Below are 20,312 nucleotides of genomic sequence, written 5' to 3'. Positions count from 1 at the left end.
GCTACATTCTGCTGCAAATCAGAACCTTTGACGTTACATTACATTACAGTATCTTAGGTTACGTTAAACTCGGTCTCGTTACACTCCGTAACGTTACATTACGCTACACTGTTATATTACACTATGTTACGGTACACTACGATACACCAAGATACGTAACGTTTCTCAGCACTACTTTTAGTTCAGTAACGTTAGGCTACGTTATATTACTCTGGGTCATGTTAGGCTACCTTATGTTACACTACGTTACATTTCACTACGCTACGTTAGGATACGTTACATTACACTATGTCATGTTATCTATCACTACGTTACGTTAGGCTACGTTACATTACACTACGTCATGTTATCTATCATTACGTTACGTTAGGCTACGTTACATTACACTACGTCATGTTATATATCACTACGTTACGTTAGGCTACGTTACATTACACAACGTCATTTCATATATCACTCTGTTACGTTAGGCTACGTTGTATACCACTACGTCATGTTATATATCACTACGTTACGTTAGGCTACGTTACATTACACTACGTCTGTTACGTTAGGCTACGTTGTATACCACTACGTCATGTTATATATCACTATGTTACGTTAGGCTACGTTACATTACACTACGTCATGTTATCTATCACTACGTTACTTTAGGCTACGTTACATTACACTACGTCATGTTATATATCACTACGTTACATTAGGCTACGTTAAATTACACTACGTCGTGTTATCTATCACTACGTTACGTTAGGCTACGTTACATTACACTACGTCATGTTATCTATCACTACGTTACGTTAGGCTACGTTACATTACACTACGTCATGTTATATATCACTACGTTACATTAGGCTACGTTAAATTACACTACGTCGTGTTATCTATCACTACGTTACGTTAGGCTACGTTACATTACACTACGTCATGTTATATATCACTATGTTACGTTAGGCTACGTTGTATACCACTACGTCATGTTATATATCACTACGTTACGTTAGGCTACGTTGTATACCACTACGTCATGTTATATATCACTACGTTAGGCTACGTTGTATGCCACGACGTTACGTAGCGTTTCTCAGCACTACTTGTGGTTCGGTAACGTTACGCTACGTTCCTTTACGAACTCGGCGCCTCGCTCCCTCCGTGACTCTGTGGGACGTCCCGCCCAGGTACCCGCCGTCGTCACGGCAGCCGTCCCACGAGGAGGGGACGGAGTGGCTGCGGTCCCACTCCACAGGGGGCCTGCAGGACTCGGGCAGCCAGTCGCCCCTCTCCCCCCCCTGGGGCCCGCCGCCGGGAAGTACCACTACTCCAACCTCCGTGAGTACTACTGCAGTACTACTGCATACTACTGTAGTGCTCCCCCTTAATACCATTACTCCAACCTCCGTGAGTACTACTGCAGTACTACTGCATACTACTGTAGTGCTCCCTCTTAATACCACTACTCCAACCTCTGTGAGTACTACTGCAGTACTACTTTAGTACTACCTCTTAATACCACTCATCCAAACGGGAAGTACCACTACTCCACGAGTACTACCTCATACTACTGTAGTACCACTACATATTAATGTAGTACTATTGCATATTACTTAAGTGCTACTAATATACCTCTTTATCACACTTTGTGTGTGCGTTGGACTGTGTGTGTGTGTGTGTGTGTGTGTGTGTGTGTGTGTGTGTGTGTGTGTGCGTTGGATTGTGTGTGTATGTGTGTGTGTGTGTTTGTCTGTGTGTGTGTGTGTGTGTGTGTGTGTGTGTGTGTGTGTGTGTGTGTGTGTGTGTGTGTGTGTGTGTGTTTGTGTTCCGGTCCCAGTGAGCCCCACCAGCAACAGTCAGTACTCGGGGCTTCCAGCAGGGGGCTCCCTGGAGCAGTACCGGGACGGACCACTAGGGGGCAGCAGCACCTCTCTGGAGGAGAGGCCCAGAGCCATCAGCAGGTCGGGATCCTTCCGGGACAGCACCGATGAAGGTACACACACGCGCACACACACACACACACACACACACACACACACACACTCACACACACAGCCTCTCTCTAACACACACACACTCGCACACAGCCTCTCTTTCTCACACACACACACACACACCCTCTCTGTCTCACAAACACAAATGCGTGCACACACACACACACACACATACACGCACACACACACACACACATACACGTAAACACAGACACGCACGTTATGGTAAAATTTTAGCTTAATTTACAAAAGTTCTCTTTCTCTCTATATGACTCTTTCTGTCTCTCTCTCTCTCTCTCTCTCTCTCTCTCTCTCTCTCTCTCTCTCTCTCTCGCTATGTCTCTCCCTGTCTCTCTACCAGTCCATGGCTCCTCTCTCTCTCTAGTATCCAGTACTTCGTCGCTCTACTCAGCGGTAAGTAGCGCCTCTAGTACTCTGGAAGAGAGCACCGCAGTATCTTTATAGAACCATGGTACTGATGTTAATAGTTCTAATTATAAGAACTAATAACATGTTTCTGATCTAATTTGGTTTTCTCAGATGAAAAGCTTATATTTTAAAATACATTTTAAAACAAAGATAATAACTAACAGACTATTATATTTAAGTTAAGTTAAGTTTTATGTTTTTTATGTTCTGTTTACCAGATGTTTCATATTGTTGTTTTACTTGATTCAACTCTGTATAATTTAAATACACTTTTACTATTTATCTAAGTATGATCTCAGTTTGATCTTTTTTTGTTTTCCATTTCATCTTCTGTCATCTCTTCACCGATCATCTTTTATTTAATAAGTCCCACACATATACATGCCTTTAAATAAGAGTTATCCATTCATCTTCCGCCAGTAGAAAATTCTAGAACCTTTAGTAGAACATTCTAGAACCTTTAGTAGAACATTCTAGAACCTTTAGTAGAACATTCTAGAACCTTCCGGTTAGACATTCTAGAACCTTCCAGCAGAACCTTCTACAACCTTCCTGTAGGACCTTCTAGAACGTTCCAGTAGACCATTCTAGAACCTTCCAATAAACTCTTCAAGAACCTTCCAGTAGAACACAATAGAACCTTCCAGTAGGATATTCTAGAACCTTGCAAGAACACATTCTAAGAGCGTTACTGAATGATTTAAGAACCTTATTAGTCCCGTCAGTAGAACTTCAAACTGTAGCCGGTCCTTCCTATCCACAAACGACCACTTCCTGTCCACACACAACCCCTTCCTGTCCTGAAACGCTTCGTTCTCTCCCCCTCCAGGTTCTGTTCTACCTGGAGAAGGTAACCCTGCAGACAAGGTTCTCTGTACACACTAACTAACCCCAGAACACCCAGTACTGTAGTACTTTTGCATATAACTGTAGTACTACCTCTTAATATTACTACTCTTACCTCCATATGTACTACCCTCCTAAACCTTTAGAGACTTTGATATTTTAACAACAATGTTTTTGGCCCTTTTTGGCTTTCATGCCATTTTATTTTCCGAATCTCCTCCCAAGATATTAGTCAGAGAACGTTTAGTGTCTCATAGTAATGAGCTCTCATGGTTCATGTTGTGTTGCATGAAGTTGTGTGATGATAACTAATCATGCACGTCCGGAGTGAGACATGAAACATGAATGATTCTGACCGGGTGGGGGGGGGGGCGTGGATCAGGCGTGTGCGCAGTGCGGGTTTGTGTGTGATGCAGACGACCCTGACCAATCGGAAACAGCAAATGATCACCAGAAGACACAAACTAACACAAACAACTCAAAACATCAATACAAATACCAAACCATAAAAAATCAAATTTTCCTTCATCCAATCATGTTCATATCCATTCTTTACTTTTGTGTTGAAGTCTGAAAATGTCCCAATTTTTCTTGAACCAGAAGAGTTCCAAGAATGTAGAGGTTTTCTGATCAATACCCTGAGATTGTGTTCTGATAAATCAATAACTTGTTTGACCTCTCGTTTTCCCTGCAGACGGAGGAGAAAGCTCACTCTGAGGTGAGGATGTGGTTCAAACTGTTTCTCTCTGCCCGCTCTTTTCTTTTGTTATCTTCATACGCAATAACGTTAGCATCAGCTAGTTAGCCATACCGTGCCGCATGCTAACGCTTGGGTTTAAGCTTGGCGCTATGTCCATATTTGGGTTTAGTCTGATATTCACTCAATCTGACCAAATTAATTTAGCTGAAATCATACGGCCAAATTCAAACTGAATTTGTTTGTGAATAGTATTCACCCGTGACCCCTTGGTGTGGTCTGAGGGACGCGATCACAGATAGTTAATCAGTTCATTTCTTTCATTTCTTTGTCTCTTGAACCAAGGGCCAAACGGGGCAGAACTCCACGGTAAACACCTCCACCCTACAACACACTAGGGCTGAACACATGATAATGAAGTTGTCACCTGTCACTCTTTACCTCAAGAGCTCATCAACTTCCTCCTCCTCTTCCTCCTCTTCCTCCTCCTCCTCATCCTTCTTCTCTACCACCTCCTCCTCCTCCTCTCCCTCCACCTCCTCCTCTTCATCCTCTTCCTCCTCTTCCTCCTCCTCTTCCTCCTGATCAGCAAATCCGTAAGCTGCGTCGGGAGCTGGACGCGTCTCAGGAGAAGGTCGCCACACTGACCTCCCAGCTCTCCGCCAACGTGAGTTACCGTGGTTACCACCATCCTGTTAGCATGCTAGTGTGTTAGCATAGTGTGTCTGTGTGTGTGTGTGTGTGTGTGTGTTTGTGTTTCTGTTTGTGTGTGTGTGTGTGTGTTAGTGTGTGTTTTGTGCACGCACTCACGCACACACACATGTACACACGTACACACTTACACACGTGCACACACACTAACACATACACACACACACACATACACACATGCACACACACACATACACACAGACCCACACACACACCCCTCAAATAACCTAGCACAGACTGTATATGTATATCTATTTATATCCATGTGTGTGTGTGTGTGTGTGTGTGTGTGTGTGTGTGTGTGTGTGTGTGTGTGTGTGTGTGTGTGTGTGTGTGTGTGCGTGCGTGCGTGCGTGCGTGCGTGTTTGTGTGTGTGTGTGTGCGTGTGTGTGTGTTCCAGGCCCACCTGGTGGCAGCGTTCGAGATGAGTCTGGGGAACATGACGTGCCGCCTGCAGAGTCTCACCATGACCGCCGAGCAGAAGGTATCCCATAATAATCACCTTCAGAATAACTCAATACAACACAGAGCATGATCTTATAGCATTGCCACCCCAAACTCATCTCATTGTGGCAACCTGCACACTCACCTTGAGAAACCAAAGACTCATGCTAAGATTTTATTTGTAGATTTTACATCTGCTTTTAACACCATGCAACCTAACATTCTTGCAGACATTTTAGCCAGTAAATTCAATCTTAATACAGGTATTATTTATTGGATCATGAACTTTCTTAACAGTAGAGTCCAGCGGGTCAGAGTGAGTTCATTTCTGTCTGATGTGAGGACAACATCCACAGGCTCTCCACAAGGATGTGTTTTATCTCCTTTACTATTTATTTTATACACAAATTCATGCACTAGCGCTTTACAAAACAGGCACTTGATTAAATATGCAGACGACACAGCCCTAGTGAGTCTGCAACGAGATGAGGAGGTAGATCATGGGCCAGTTTTAGACTCCTTTCTAGAATGGTGCAATAAGTCACACTTAATTTTAAACACTAATAAGACCAAAGAAATGTCCATAGATTTTAGAAGGTCACAACAATCCACCGACACTTTTATCAATGGGGAGACTATTCAGGTTGTCACAAACTACAAATAAGCTTAAATGGGACTCATTGTCTGATCTTTTGCACACTAAGACACAGCAAATAATGTACTTTTTAAAGAAACTGCTTGTTTTTAATGTCAATAACAAAATGCTCCTAATGTTTTATACTGCATTTATTATAAATTATATAAGTGTTTTAACCTTCTGTATTGTCTGCTGGTTCAGAAGTGTTCGGAGTCACAGAAAAAGACAATCAGAAATACAGTTACAACTGCCAGCACGTTACTTGGGATCACACTACCGAGCATTGAACACATTTACAAAGACAGACTGGTGAAAAAGGCCATAAACATTGTTTGTGACTACACACCCCCTGGCATCCCATTTTAAACTACTGCTATCTGGTCGTCCTTTCTGCCTACCTCTTATGAAAAAGAACAGATCCAAATTCTCTTTTGTACCACAAGCCATAAAAGCCTTAAATCAGTCAAAATAAATTCATGTTATGTCTGTCGGTGTCTGATGTATGGAATATCTGTTCGTGTCATATGTCTAACGTCCCGTGATGAAGTGCGACTGTGCCGCAAACCCAACTGCCCCACGGGGACAATAAAGTTTTCTACTACTATGTCTTTCTGACTTTCTCTCTCTTTCTCTCTCTCTCTCTCTCTCTCTCTCTCTCTCTCTTTTCTCTCTCTCTCTCTCATTCTCTCTCTCTCTCTGTCTCTCTCTCTCTCTCCCTCGCTCTCTCTCTCTCTCTCCCTCGCTCTCTCTCTCTCTCTCTCCCTCGCTCTCTCTCTCTCTCTCTCTCTCTCTCTCATTCTCTCTCTCTCTCTCTCTCTCTCTCCCTCGCTCCCTCTCTCTCTCCCTCTCCCTCTCTCTGTGTCTATGTCTCTCTCCCTGGAGGAATCGGAGCTGGCTGAGTTGAGGGAGACCATTGAGATGTTGAAGACTCAGAACACCGACGCCCAGACCGCCATCCAGGTGGCGCTGAACGGCCCGGACCACCTGCACAAAGGTACGCCCCGCAGACCCCCCTGGAGCCCTGCTGGACCCCCCACACACACCGCGCACACACGTACTGCACACAAACGTACCGCACACACATGTACCGCACACATGCGGTACCGCACACACACAGATCTGTACCTTAATGTTGTGTAGTAATATCATTATTCCCTACGGATTAGTTGTGTATCCGTTGTGTGTCTGTTAGTGGTAATTGGTAAGGGCCAGGCTAGGAACTGAGTTGTGTGTCTTGTGTTTCCAGACCTGCGCATTCGGAGGCAGCACTCCTCTGAGAGCATGTCCAGCATCACCAGCGGGGCGAGCCACGCCAGCCTGGGCAGCCTGGGGAGGGACCCCGACGAGAAGAAGAGGAAGAAGAAGAGCTGGGTGAGTCTTCTGACCCCCAGGGGTCATGCCCGCTGACCCCCAGGGGTCACGTTCTCTGACCCCCAGGGTCACGCCCTCTGTACCCCAGGGGTCACGCTCTCTGTACCCCCAGGGGTCACGCTCTCTAACCCCCAGGGTCACGCCCTCTGTACCCCAGGGGTCACGCTCTCTGACCTCCAGGGGTTACGCCCTCCGACCCCAAAGGGGGGTTAGGATGGCATGGTTATGATTGTTGGTTGTTTACATTTGAAATATTGGTGGATTGTTCTTACAATCGCTTTCCTCCCCTCCTGACCTCTGACCCGCAACATGCAGACAGCTGAGTCTAACCCAGTTAAAATAACATCACCTTCATCATTCAATTAACCATCACCTTCATCATAACCCCCCTCTTAACTAGTACAGTACAACATTGTGTCCTCGCTTACCGTTCTGTTTGGCTTCATGAGGCTTCATGGCAGGTGTGTGGGTGTGACTTAACGACAGGTGCCTGGGCTGGGCTTAACGGCCGGTGTGTGGGTGGGGCTTAACAGCAGGTGTGTGGGTGTGGCTTAACGGCAGGTGTGTGGGTGTGGCTTAACGGCAGGTGTGTTTTGCATCTCCAGGTGGCCGACTCGATCCCTGCTCAGGTCAGTTCTCATCCCCGGTGTGCAGAGTGTAACTCCCTCTCTCCTCCCATCTCCCCTCCTCTCCCCTACCTCCCCTCCTCACCTCCCCACTGCCCGGAAGTGTCAGCATGGAATCCCTCCTCCCCCCACTCTCCCCTACTCCTCCTCCTCCTCCCATCTGCCTGTTCTAGATTGCAGGGCCAGAATGAACCTGGATGCTATGCACCCCCCATCCCTCCTGGTTGCTATGCCTCCCCCACATTCCTTCATGCACATATTCCTCTTCCTCCTCCTCAGCCACACAGAGCCTCTTCCTCTGTCAACAGGAAATGACCTCACAGGAAGTGATGTCCTAGAAGGACTGGTGGTGGCTTGTTGGCGGTATTAACTTTGTTTTTATCTTTGTGTGGGTGTGTGGTTGTGTCTCTGTATGTGTGTGTGTGTGTGTGTGTGTGTGTCTGTGTGTGTGTCTGTGTATATGTGTATTATGTATGTGTGTGTGTCTGAGTGTGTGTTTTGTGTGTGTGTGTGTGTGTGTGCGTGGTTGTGTCTCTGTATGTGTGTGTGTGTGTGTGTCTGTGTATATGTGTATTATGTATGTGTGTGTGTCTGAGTGTGTGTTTTGTGTGTGTGTGTGTGTGTGTGTGCGTGGTTGTGTCTCTGTATGTGTGTGTGTGTGTGTGTCTGTGTATATGTGTATTATGTATGTGTGTGTGTCTGAGTGGGTGTTTTGTGTGTGTGTGTGTGTGTGTGTGCGTGTGTGTGTGTAGCTGCGGAGTTCCTTCAAACAGGCCTTCAGTAAGAAGAAGAGCCGCTCCTCCTCCTCCCACGAGGAGTCGGAGGAGATGAGCGACTCCCTGCCCTCCTCCCCCAAGCTCCCCCACCGTAACCACGGTGACCAGGCCGACCAGGGTAACCACGGCAACCGCCTGGTCAGCCCCGCCGCCGCCACTGGGCTGCGCTGTTCACCGTCCGGCACGGAGTGAGTCTCACACACACGCACACACACGCACACGCACACACACACACACACACACCTCCAGACCGCCGGTGTGTCTTCTCTGATCTATTCTGTAGGTCCCTCCGCTCCACTTGAGGACAGACTTTGTTTTACTGATAACGGCTCCTCCCCCTGCCTCCCCCTCCTCCTCCTCCTGCTCCTCCTCCCCCTCCTGTCCTCCTCCCTCCCTCCTCCTCCTCTTCCTCCTCCCCCTCCCCCTCCTCCTCTTCCTCCTCCCCCTCCTGTCCTCCTCCACCCCTCCTCCTCCTCCTCCTCCTCCCCCTCCCCCTCCTGTCCTCCTCCCCCTCCCCCTCCTCCTCCTCCTGTCCTCCTCCTCCTCTTCCTCCTCCCCCTCCCCCTCCTCCTCTCCCCAGAGGGAGGGGTTTCTCAGAGTTCACTCCTCCCCTTTGGATCGCTAAGAAAAGTCAGACCGGTCAGGTGGTCTACAAGCATGGCTCCCGGTAACCGTGGGGGGCCGCAGTGTGCAGTGTGGTCTACCTGTGTGCAGGGACCTGAGTGCGTAGGGTAGTGTGTTCTAACAGTGTGTACTAGAGACCTGCGTGTGTACTGAGATCTCCTCACACAGGGGGTCATATGAGTCTCCTAACCACATAATGAATATTCACGTTGATAACATGTTAATAACTCCAATCGCACGCTTTTGTGGCACATGAGTGTGTGTGGGGTGTGCATGTATGATAGTATATAGTGTGGCACAATGCAGTGTGTGTGTGTGTGTGTGCCTATGTTTGTGTGTGTGTGTGTGTGTGTGTGTGTGTGTTTGATGCTTTGAATGTGTGTGTGTGTGTGTGTCAGCTGACCCCTGAGACTAACCCCTGACCCCTGCTGTGCTCCAGGCTGTATGAGTGTGTCTGACCCCTGACCCTGACCCCTGTCTCCAGGCTGTATGAGTGTGTCTGACCCCTGACCCCTGACCCTGACCCCTGTCTCCAGGCTATATGAGTGTGTCTGACCCCTGGCGCTGACCCCTGTGCCTAGGTTGTATGAGTGTGTCTGACCCCTGACCCTGAACCCTGACTCCTGTGCCCAGGCTGTATGAGTGTCCCTGAACCCTGACCCCTGACCCTGACCCTGTGCCCAGGCTGTATGAGTGTGTCTGACCCCTGACCCCTGTGCCCAGGCTGTATGAGTGCTCGGAGGCGGAGACGCAGGTGATCCTGCAGCTGAAGAACGAGCTGCGGGAGAAGGAGCTGAAGCTGACGGACATCCGGCTGGAGGCCCTGAGCTCCGCCCACCACCTGGACCAGATCCGCGAGGCCATGAACCGCATGCAGGTGAGGTCAAGGGTCAGAGGTCAGATCCAGGGGTCGGGGGGGGAAGTGAGTTAGTAAAGTTTGTTTAAAAATGTTTTTGGACTGAAAAAGGGTTAGGGTTCTTAATCTACTGTCCCACACACACGCATTAACCATCACACACACACAAACTATTGACAGGCACACACACACACACAAACCATCAATCACGCACACACACATAAACCATCAACCACACACACACACACACACACGGACGCAAACCATCAAACACGCACGCACACACAGACAAAGACACACTCACCATCAAACAAACACACACAAACAAACACCAACACACTGATGAGACATATGGTGTGTTGAGTTTGTTATGTCATTATTATCGTAATAGAATATATGATTATGTTTATATATATTATAATATATCTATATATATATATTTCTTTTCCACCACCAGAACGAGATCGAGACGCTGAAGGCGGAGAACGACCGCCTCAAGTCCAGCGGGAACGCCACGCCCACGGCCACGCCCCTCAAGACGGCCCGCCCCCCCTCCGAGACCTCCAGCACCTCCTCCTCCTCCTCCCGCCAGTCGCTCGGCCTGTCACTCAACAACCTCAACATCACCGACACCATCATGTCAGGTAACGTAGCGCTACGGCTAACGGCTAACGACATAGGGACTAACAGTATCATGTCAGGTATCGTAGCGCCGATGCTAATGGCTAATGACCTAAGGACTAACACTATCATGTCAGGTAACGTTGTGCTACGGCTAATGGCTAATGACCTAGGGGCTAATACTATCGTGTCTGGTAACGTAGCGCTACGCCTAACAGCTAATGACCTAGGGGCTAACACTATCATGTCAGGAAACCTAGCGCTATGGCTAACGGCCTGACCTAGGGGCTAGCCCTATCAATATGTCTTGTCAGCAAAGCTAGTCTAGCTACAGCTTGCAGCTAACAGTCTAGCCGGGTTAGCCGATGTTAGCCAGCTAGCTGGGACTGAAGGTTGCTAACAGGAAGTTGTGCGTCTCCAGATATCCTCCTCGACGACGGCTACGAGGGCAACGTGCGTAAGGAGGGCCGCAGCGTGAGGATCGTGGTCTCAGTCAACAGCCACGGGCACAACACCAAGGTGGGTCGCATCACTTCCTGCTGCTCTGACTTCACTTCCTGCTGGTCAGAAATCATTTCCTGCTGCATCCATCACTTCCAAGTAGTCTGATCCTCTGTGTATGTGTGTGTGTATGTGTGTGTCTCCTTGTTTTTGTCTGTGTTGACTGTGTGTGTGTGTGTGTGTGTGTGTGTGTTTGAGTGTCTGTAACATATCTATGTCCGTCTGTGTGTGTGTGTGTGTGTGTGTGTGTGTGTGTGTGTGTGTGTGTGTGTGTGTGTGTGTCCAGGGCCTGAAAACCCAGGACTACCTGATCGGGTCCATCGGGGTCAGTGGGAAGACCAAGTGGGACGTCCTGGACGGGGTCATCAGACGGCTCTTCAAGGTACCCCTCACCTCGGGTCACATGACTACTCCTCACCCCGCCTGGGCTCAAATGCAGAGGTTAAAGGTCATCTGTCTATAATTAACCTAGACTGATACACCTGACTGACACCCCTCTCCCCTCTTGCCTCCTCCCTCCCTTCCCTCCCTCTCCTCCTCCTCCTCCCTCTCTCCTCCCCTCTCCTCCTCCTCCTCAAGGAGTACGTGTTCCGGGTGGACCCGTTGACCAGCCTGGGTCTGGGGTCCGACAGCATTTTGAGCTACAGGATGGGGGAGGTGGTTCGAGGGCCGTCCTCCCAGCTCCCTGAGCTGCTGCCCTGCGCCTACCTGGTGGGCCACAACAACCTGATCCAGGTCCAGCTCAAAGGTGAGACCAGACCGGACCAGACCAGACCAGACAGGACCAGACTGGTCTAGACCAGACCGGACCAGACCGGTCTAGACTAACCATAACAGTCTCTTAAATCCGTTCTCATGTCCAGGCCTCATAAAGCCAGGCCATGAAGAAAGACCCACATAACCTCTTTCTTTCTCATGCTCTCCTCCCCTCTCCTCCCCTCCTCCCCTCTCCTCCCCTCACCCCCTCCTCCTCCTCCCCCCCCTCCCCTCCCCCCTCTCCTCAGGAGTGAAGGAGAACAGCATCGACAGCCTGGTGTTTGACACCCTGGTTCCCAAGGCGATCATCCAGCGGTACCTCAACCTGCTCTCGGAGCATCGCCGCATCATCCTGTCTGGCCCCAGCGGCACCGGGAAGTCCTTCCTGGCCGCCAAGCTGGCCGCCTACATCGTCGCCCAGACAGGAAGTGAGGTCACCGAGCACACGGTTGCCAGCTTCAACGTGGACCAGAAGTGCAGCAAGGTACGCAAACCGGTACGGGCTCTGATACTCCGGTCCAGTACTCTGGTACACCGGTCCAGTACTCTGGTACTCCGGTCCAGTACTCTGGTACTCCGACCCAGTACTCTGATACTCCGGTCCAGTACTCTGGTACATCGGTCCAGTACTCTGGTACATCGGTCCAGTACTCTGGTACTCCGACCCAGTACTCTGATACTCCGGTCCAGTACTCTGGTACTCCGGTCCAGTACTCTGGTACTCCGGACTCCGGACTCCGGTACTCCGGTATGGATGGTTTGTTGCAGTGGCTGTTATTTCGGATCCCTCCATGGTTCTGATCTGCTTCTCTCTCTCTCTCTCTCTTCCTCTATCCGTCTTGTTCTGTCTGTCTCCTTCCCTCCTTCTCCTCCCCCTCTGCTGATCTCTCCTCCTTCCTCTTTACATCTCTCCCTTCATCTCTCCCCCTCTGTTCCTCCCCCCCCCCAGGACCTCCGTCAGTACCTCTCCACGCTGGCCGAGCGCTGTGCGTCGGAGCAGACAGACTCGGACCTCCCCACCGTGGTCGTCCTGGACAACCTGCACCACATCGGCTCCCTCAGCGACATCTTCAACGGCTTCCTCAACTGCAAGTACCACAAATGGTAAATATCTTCTACTCTCCTCTCCTCTCCTCCCTCCTCCCCTCTCCCCTCTCTCTCTCCTCTCCTCCCTCCTCCCCTCTCCCCTCTCTCTCTCCTCTCCTCTCCTCCCTCCTCCCCTCTCCCCTCTCTCTCTCCTCTCCTCTTCTCTCATCTCCACTCATCTCCACTCCTCCCTCCTCTCCACTCCTCTTTTCTCTTCTCTTCTCCTCTCCTTTTCCCTCTCTCCCCTTCTCTCCTCTCCTCTCCCCTCCTCACCTCCTCTCCTCTCCACTCTCTCTCCTCACCTCTCATCTCCTCTCCTCTCCTCCCCTCATTCTTCTAATCTCCACTCATCTCCACTCCTCCCCTCTCTCCCATCCACTCCTCTCCTCTCCCCTCCCCTCGATCCTTTCGTCTCATAAAGTATGGCATAATGGTTAAAACAATAGATCAATACAGACATACATGTTAATGGAGCAAATATAATCTGATCAGATTGGTGCAGCTCCAAAGTAAAAGCGCACCAGTGTGTAAGGTTGTGTGTTCTGTCCCCTATGTAAGGTTGTGTGTTCTGTCCCCTGTGTAAGGTTGTGTGTTCTGTCCTCTGCTGCCTGTGTGTAAAGTTGTGTGTTCTGTCCCGGCAGCCCCTATGTGATCGGAACCATGAACCAGGGCATGTCCTGCTCTCCTAACCTGGGTCTGCACCACAACTTCAGGTCAGTTCTTATCTTCTCCGTTTTCTGGAGACCCTCAGAGACGATGGTCAGAAGATGGTCTCAGAAGGGGATGGGTTTGTACAGCCTGTGGTTGATTTATCTGGTATGTCTGGCCCGGGTGATGGCTCATCCCACGCTGGGAACTTCTTGGTTTGACACACAACCTTATTTACAATGTGGAGCCCTTTCACTCCTATGGGTTTGGTTCAAGCCCCACTGCTGTTATGGAGGATGGAACGATGATTCAGCAGCAGCAGAAGAAATCCTGGTACTCTGTTTGGATTAGGGCTGTTAATTAAACATTAGCAGAATAAATAGGCACTGTAACGGCTGCGCAATGGAAAATAGTCTCTGATTATTAATATTGGAGAGTTTATGATGCACCAGGCAGTAGAACTAAGATGATTTCATTCATCAAATAACATGTGAATTAATTATATTCCTACCAGCTTGGTACTTGGTGAGACGTAGGCTGGCTGTCACTGAGGGTTTGTTGTGTAGAGAGACCTCCTCGACCGGTACTGGAGAAACATGATGAGGACAGCTTCCTTTAACATCTCTCTCTCTCTCTCTCTCTCTCCCTCCCCCTCTCAGGTGGGTGCTGTGTGCTAACCACACTGAGCCGGTGAAGGGCTTCCTGGGCCGATTCCTGCGGCGGAAGCTGATCGAGACGGAGATCTCCAGGAACACAAGGAGCACGGAGCTCATCAAGGTCGTGGATTGGCTGCCCCGAGTCTGGCAGCACCTCAACGGCTTCCTGGAGGCCCACAGCTCCTCCGACATCACCATAGGTACCTCCCCTCCTCCCCCTCCTCTCTACTTCCAACCTCCCTCTCTCATCTCCTCCTTCCCCCCCCTCCCTTCCCTCCCTCTCCTCCTCCTACTCCTCCTCCCTATTCCCATCCTCTTTCTTTCGTCTCCTCCCCCTCCCCCCTCACCTCATCTCCCACTCGTCCTCCTCCTCCCCCTCCCCATCCCTCACCTCCTCCTTCCCCTTCCCCCTCCCCCGCCCCCTCCCCCTCCCCTCCTCCTCTCTCCCCCTCCCCTCCCCAGAGGTCTGGTTCCTCAGGGCTTAAGGACCCCTAAGGTGTCCAGGTGAAGGGATGAGGGTCTGGTTGTGTTGTGGTCAGATCAGAACCTGGTCTTTGTCCCCCAGGTCCCCGTCTGCTACTGTCCTGCCCCATGGACGTGGCGGGCTCCCGGCTGTGGTTCACCGACCTGTGGAACTACTCCCTGGTGCCCTACCTGCTGGAGGCCGTCCGAGAGGGGCTGCAGGTGGGTGACAGGTCAAAGGTCAACCGACCCCACAGGGTCTCATAAGGGTGGTTCACTCCCACACCAAATGGTCTTGTTTAGTACCCCACTCTGTATTGTCTAACCCCTACTTGCTCCTTAAGTCACCCCCTTGGATAAATCTGCTAACTGATGAAACGGCAACAAGCTGGTTGACCTCTGACCCGCTGGACGACCTTTGACCCCTGGCCTCTCTCTCCAGCTGTACGGGAAGCGGGCGGCCTGGGAGGACCCGTCCAAGTGGGCCAACGAGACCTACCCTTGGAGCCCCGCCCCCCAGCCCCACGACAGCCAATCGCTGCTGCTGCAGCTGCGGCCGGAGGACGTGGGCTACGACGGCTTCGGGGGCTCCAAGGACGGCTCATCCCCCTCCTCCTCCTCCAAGCCCGTCTCCCAGAGCGACACCGAGGGTGACCCGCTGGTAAGGAGGCCGTCACTGTGACCACTGTTACCGGGATCACCGTTACCACGACAACCGTTAGCGGGACCACTACCTCCTCTGGTTTCCATAGATACTGGTTTCCATCGATACGAGTTATAAGAAAGTCCTTGAGGTGGAGAGGGAGGCAACTCTGTACTAAACGTTAAGGAGAAGAGGTGCATTGTGGGTAGGGAGGGAGCATGCTCCGGGGACAGTTCACTAAAAGACGTGTGTGTGTGTGTGTTTCTAGATGAGCATGTTGCTACGGCTACAGGAGGCGGCCAACTACTCCACTCAGAGCTGCGACAGCGACAGTGCCAGTCACCATGACGACCAGCTGGACTCCTCGCTGGAGTCGGCGCTATAAGGAGTTCGGAATCCCGGAGCCAAATCCGAAACACGGACCGATTCCGGAACGTTCTGCCAGAACGGGTTCTGACGTGGACACACAGAGTCCTACTATCACCCCAGACGATACCTTAAAGTTTATTATAGTATAACAACAACCACACACACACACACTCCTCAGAATTACCTTAAAGTTTATTATAGTATAACGACAACCACACACACACACTCCTCAGAGTTACCTTAAAGTTTATTATAGTATAATAACAACCACACACACACACATAGTCCCTCAGAGGTTGGTAGCACAAATCTTATAATTCCACGAGGGATGGACTTTACGACCTGAGGGGGTGATCAGCACTTTGACCGATCAATAAGAGTATTATCGTCTACACCCAGGATGGGGGTCAGATAAGGCAGTGTGGCCGGAAGGGGCGGGGCTTAAGGATCTGATGTTTACAGTAGACGCTGTGGTTTTCCTCATTTGTTTACAGAGGTGCTAATAAATCACACACACTGTCACACACACACTGACACACTATCACTCACACGCATACAGATCACACTCATACACGTGCACTCACCAATGCACACACACATGCTCTTACAATCCCAAATATTCCTTTATGTATTCAGACCCCACACACACCCCCTCCCAGGCCTTTAGACCCATGGTGCTGGTTCAGCGCCCAGGCCCTGTCCTGCCCGCGTGCCCACGAGCACAGTGTTGATGCTCTCCGATCCACAACTGTGAAGTACAACGTGCCAAGGCTTTGATTTACTGCCCAAACTGCACACACACACAAACATACACAGACATACATGCATGTACACACACACGCATACATACACACACATACATACATAAATACATACATACATACATACATACATACATACACAAACACACACACACACAAACATGCATGCACACACACATACACACAAACAGACACATAAATAAGTACACACACATACACATCACGTGTGCACACACTCACACAGGAGCGTGCACATGAGCGTCACCGGGACGTGCACATGAACCCAGCGGCAGAATAAGGTTTGGTTTGGCCGCCAGATGTTCGTTTTCACTCCAAATCAAACCTTCTAAAGTCCCCCAGCTCTGGTGACACGCCACGGGGTTAGCACTGAGGGCTAACCATAGCTTAGCATTAGGAGTTAGCACTGAGGGCTAACCAAAGCTAAGCATTAGCGGTGGCACACTTTCTCACTGCCTTAAGAAAGGCTTCCTCAACTCCCATTGGCTACCATGAGAGGAAGTGAGTTTACTACTTCCTGCTGTATCTCCGGACAGACGCAGGGGGCGGGGCGTCTTGTGGAGGGTGTTTCCGCCAGGGGTTCATGATGTCACTTCCTGTGTGATCTCTATGGTCAGGTGTGTTTTCCACGTGTGACCACTCTGACTCCAGAGCCGGCAGTAAACACACGTCCTGGTGGGGGGGGGGGTGTTCTATTGTTGACATTATATCCAGAGGTTTTCTTTACAACGGCGTTATATCCAGATGTTTTTTACGTTGACGTTATTACCGGACGAGCTGGGCTCACCTGGGAGGAACGCCGAGCATGGTTTTAGCTTCCTGCGGTCAGTTGTGTGGGGGGGGGGAGGGGGGGGGGGGGCACACGAGCCTCACTGCTACGTAAGGGCGTGTGGGACAGAAGCCATTTTCATTCGGGGTGGTGTCTCTGTTTGAATCGCTGGGTGGGGTTTTGCACAGTTAAATATGGGGTGGGGGGGGGGGGTTGGTGTGTAAATAGTTCCGTCTTGCACAGTGAATCAAAGATACTCTCTGGCCTGTGGATGTTGCATTATGTTTACCCCGATGAAAATACCGGTCATGTTCAGAAAAACAAAGAGGATTTAAAAAAATAAAGAAATGCAAAAACCCCCACGAGGTGGGGTATATATGTCATGTGATTGTTTTGTCTATGCAGGAGACTCGCGGTGAACAGTGTGCGGCTGTCATTTAACTCAGTATAACGACGATGCCACTAGATCACCATAAACCAACCCGTTCTCTTTCTCTCGTCCAACACTTCTCTCCGTCTTTAGTACGAGCACTTCCCCTCCTCCCTGTTTAAAAACCAAGCTCTGTGGTGCCCAAGGGTTTGAGGCCTGGAAGGACCCACCGCACCTGGGCCTCAGGGTTTGGTTTGAGGCCTTGAAGTCAAACCGTATCCTGGCCTCAGGGTTTGGTTTGAGGCCTGGAAGGACCAACCGTAGCCTGGCTTCAGGGTTTGGTTTGAGGTTCCCTGGCTTCAGGGTTTGGTCTGAGGTTCCCTGGCCTCAGGGTTTGGTTGGAGGCCTGGAAGGACACACCGTAACCTGGCCTCATTGGCCGACTCTTCATCCGGTGCTAGGACGTCGGCAGCCATCACAGCCTCAGGACAATCTAAAGCCTACTGTACTATACTACCTACACTCCATCGCTGTGGTTACCTTGGTAACAACCTAGTGAGGTTTCTAATCAAAACCTACCATCTCTGGAAACCTGGTTCAATGTCCTTAACCAAACACACTCCTGCTGGACCATGTCCATTTGGTCGATACTAAAGTACTACGGTTTGAGAGAAAACATTTAAAAAGTTATATCTATCTATCTATAGATATATATATAGATATATAGATATACATGCATACACTTTTGGGTGAGTGAAACATTTGTCCTTTAAATGTTTTATACTTTGTACATTTGTATGTAACATATCATGTAAATAGAGAGAGAGAGACAGTGATTTAACTCATCTGGAGGATTTTGTAGTCTTTGTAAAGCCCCAATAAATGGTATTTGGTGTCAGCAAACTTCTACCCGTGTTTCTGTGCATGGTTGTGATTATTGTGTGTACTAGATTCTGCTTTTAAGGCCTATACTGGGAAATGTGAAAGTAAAATTCAACAGGAAAGAGTTCAGCAAAACGACTTTCCTGATCACCACTTTGATTTAGAACTTTGACTGAGTAAAGAAAAGCTGGTCTACAGAAACCTGCTTAAACAGCTTCGCCACACTGTGTTATCGCCTAACTTCCACACTATCTCATTCATATAGCATTTTAAACATGATAAGGATTCTTATCCTTATAATTATTGCTGTATTAATTCATCATTAATCAAGTGTGTCCCAGCTGTATCTTTATCATCATATTGATATCAATACAATCTGAACATATAAACAATCTATTATTGGGAAGTTGATGCGAGAGCTTTTACTTTGAAGTATGCACCTATGCTTTTCCGGAAGACTGCGGAAGCAGACCCGCGGACCACAGACGGAACTCAAGCCGCAACTTTGGCAGCACTTGCGATGAGCTCCGAAGAGACGGTTAAACCCCGAGGAGCGGTGGCCCCGCTCCGAGGACCTGTGGCCCCGCTCCGAGGTACAGTGGCTCTTCTCCCGCAGCACTCGTACTGGTTCGACATGTGGCTCTTCCTGGCCTTCGACGTGCTTTTTTTCCTCTTCATGCTCTTCGTGGTTCCCTAGGAGGTGAGTTTTAAGTCGGCGTCCCGGAAGTGGATCAGCTGTATGATACGGCTGTTTACACCTGGTTATTTTAAAGGATATAAAAGGCTTTAAACTAACTCGACACCTACACCCCGTTTACAGATGTTTGTCGAACCAACTTCGCTATTCATTGCAGGTCGTCCTCTTCATAACAACCAGACACCAGTCGCAGACCCCCGCTGTGGAACGGTCGGATCGATGCCTGATTATTGAAAGGTCCAAAGTCGGCTTCATGGTTGCTTTGTTCATTGATCAGCATTACCAGGAACTTACGTGATCTAACATGAACATTCCTCCAGCTCTTCTCGACATGCCCAGGGGCTTTAATAAACGTAGCTTTACTGTGATCACATAACATACTATTTAAAACACACCAAATGAGGATTCAGTTGTAAATTAACGGTGGCATTGTTCCAAATGTCGGCTCAGACCTCTGACCTGTGTCTGATTAAACTGTTTTGAGATCTCCAGGAACCGCTTGGACAAGTCCACATGAAGACCAATAAAGCGTTTTTTAAACTATCTTTGACCTTTGGGTTACTGTACAAAATAACTAAATGTTGTTTTTATATTAAATTAGTTGACTATTGCCTGTTTTAGGAGGTAGTTATGAAGTGACGGAATAAAGAGGTACATCCTATCTGAGTGTAATCTAGAAGATGACCGCACGGTGGCAGTAGAGACGAGTTCTCGGTTTAATTAACTGTCGATCAATTACGACACACTTTTTCTACACTTCACCTTTATGTTGACCTGTCAACATAAATAACTTCATTAACTCCTTCAGGTGATTTCAGGCACAGTTGAAGGAACCTTGGTGTAAGGGTCATGTTATTTTATCATCTTTCATTCAAATGGAAACAAATAGAACAATAAAAAGAGGATTTATTAAATCAGTCACCAGGTGTCTCCGACTCTGAAATAGATTAGATATGTGATATCGATATTATTATACGGGGTAATCTAATCAGAAGCATCGGGCTCGGATGCAAGAAAAACATTAAAAGACAACACGAGACAAAAATGTGATCTGACGAAGGGATAATTTAA

General features: G+C 49.1%; 1 protein-coding gene and 1 long non-coding RNA gene across 2 annotated transcripts in view; both read left to right on the top strand.

Annotated features, from left to right (window-relative positions):
• LOC307075267 (neuron navigator 3-like) overlaps nt 1–17,257 on the top strand; it is an 83,623-nt gene extending 66,366 nt beyond the window's left edge. The window contains 24 exon segments of the mRNA XM_079735808.1: nt 1,179–1,290; nt 1,293–1,329; nt 1,829–1,984; nt 2,347–2,399; nt 3,244–3,264; nt 3,955–3,978; nt 4,303–4,326; nt 4,547–4,624; nt 5,069–5,152; nt 6,632–6,743; nt 6,996–7,120; nt 8,499–8,710; nt 9,870–10,023; nt 10,460–10,646; nt 11,045–11,142; nt 11,411–11,506; nt 11,704–11,872; nt 12,129–12,364; nt 12,830–12,984; nt 13,608–13,679; nt 14,274–14,470; nt 14,836–14,954; nt 15,175–15,393; nt 15,644–17,257. Coding sequence (XP_079591934.1) covers nt 1,179–1,290; nt 1,293–1,329; nt 1,829–1,984; nt 2,347–2,399; nt 3,244–3,264; nt 3,955–3,978; nt 4,303–4,326; nt 4,547–4,624; nt 5,069–5,152; nt 6,632–6,743; nt 6,996–7,120; nt 8,499–8,710; nt 9,870–10,023; nt 10,460–10,646; nt 11,045–11,142; nt 11,411–11,506; nt 11,704–11,872; nt 12,129–12,364; nt 12,830–12,984; nt 13,608–13,679; nt 14,274–14,470; nt 14,836–14,954; nt 15,175–15,393; nt 15,644–15,760 — 2,857 coding nt within the window. The 3' untranslated portion in view covers nt 15,761–17,257.
• Nucleotides 17,258–19,030: 1,773 nt separating this feature from the next.
• LOC307074094 lies at nt 19,031–19,786 on the top strand. Its single transcript, XR_013811760.1, has 2 exons — nt 19,031–19,244; nt 19,399–19,786. It is a non-coding gene; the product is annotated as an uncharacterized lncRNA (long non-coding RNA).
• The last annotated feature ends 526 nt before the right edge of the window (nt 19,787–20,312 follow it).

Source organism: Pollachius pollachius (assembly GCF_949987615.1).
Source record: "Pollachius pollachius genome assembly, chromosome: 4".
NCBI classification, from domain to species: domain Eukaryota; kingdom Metazoa; phylum Chordata; class Actinopteri; order Gadiformes; family Gadidae; genus Pollachius; species Pollachius pollachius.
This window is presented reverse-complemented; position numbering and strand designations above follow the sequence as displayed.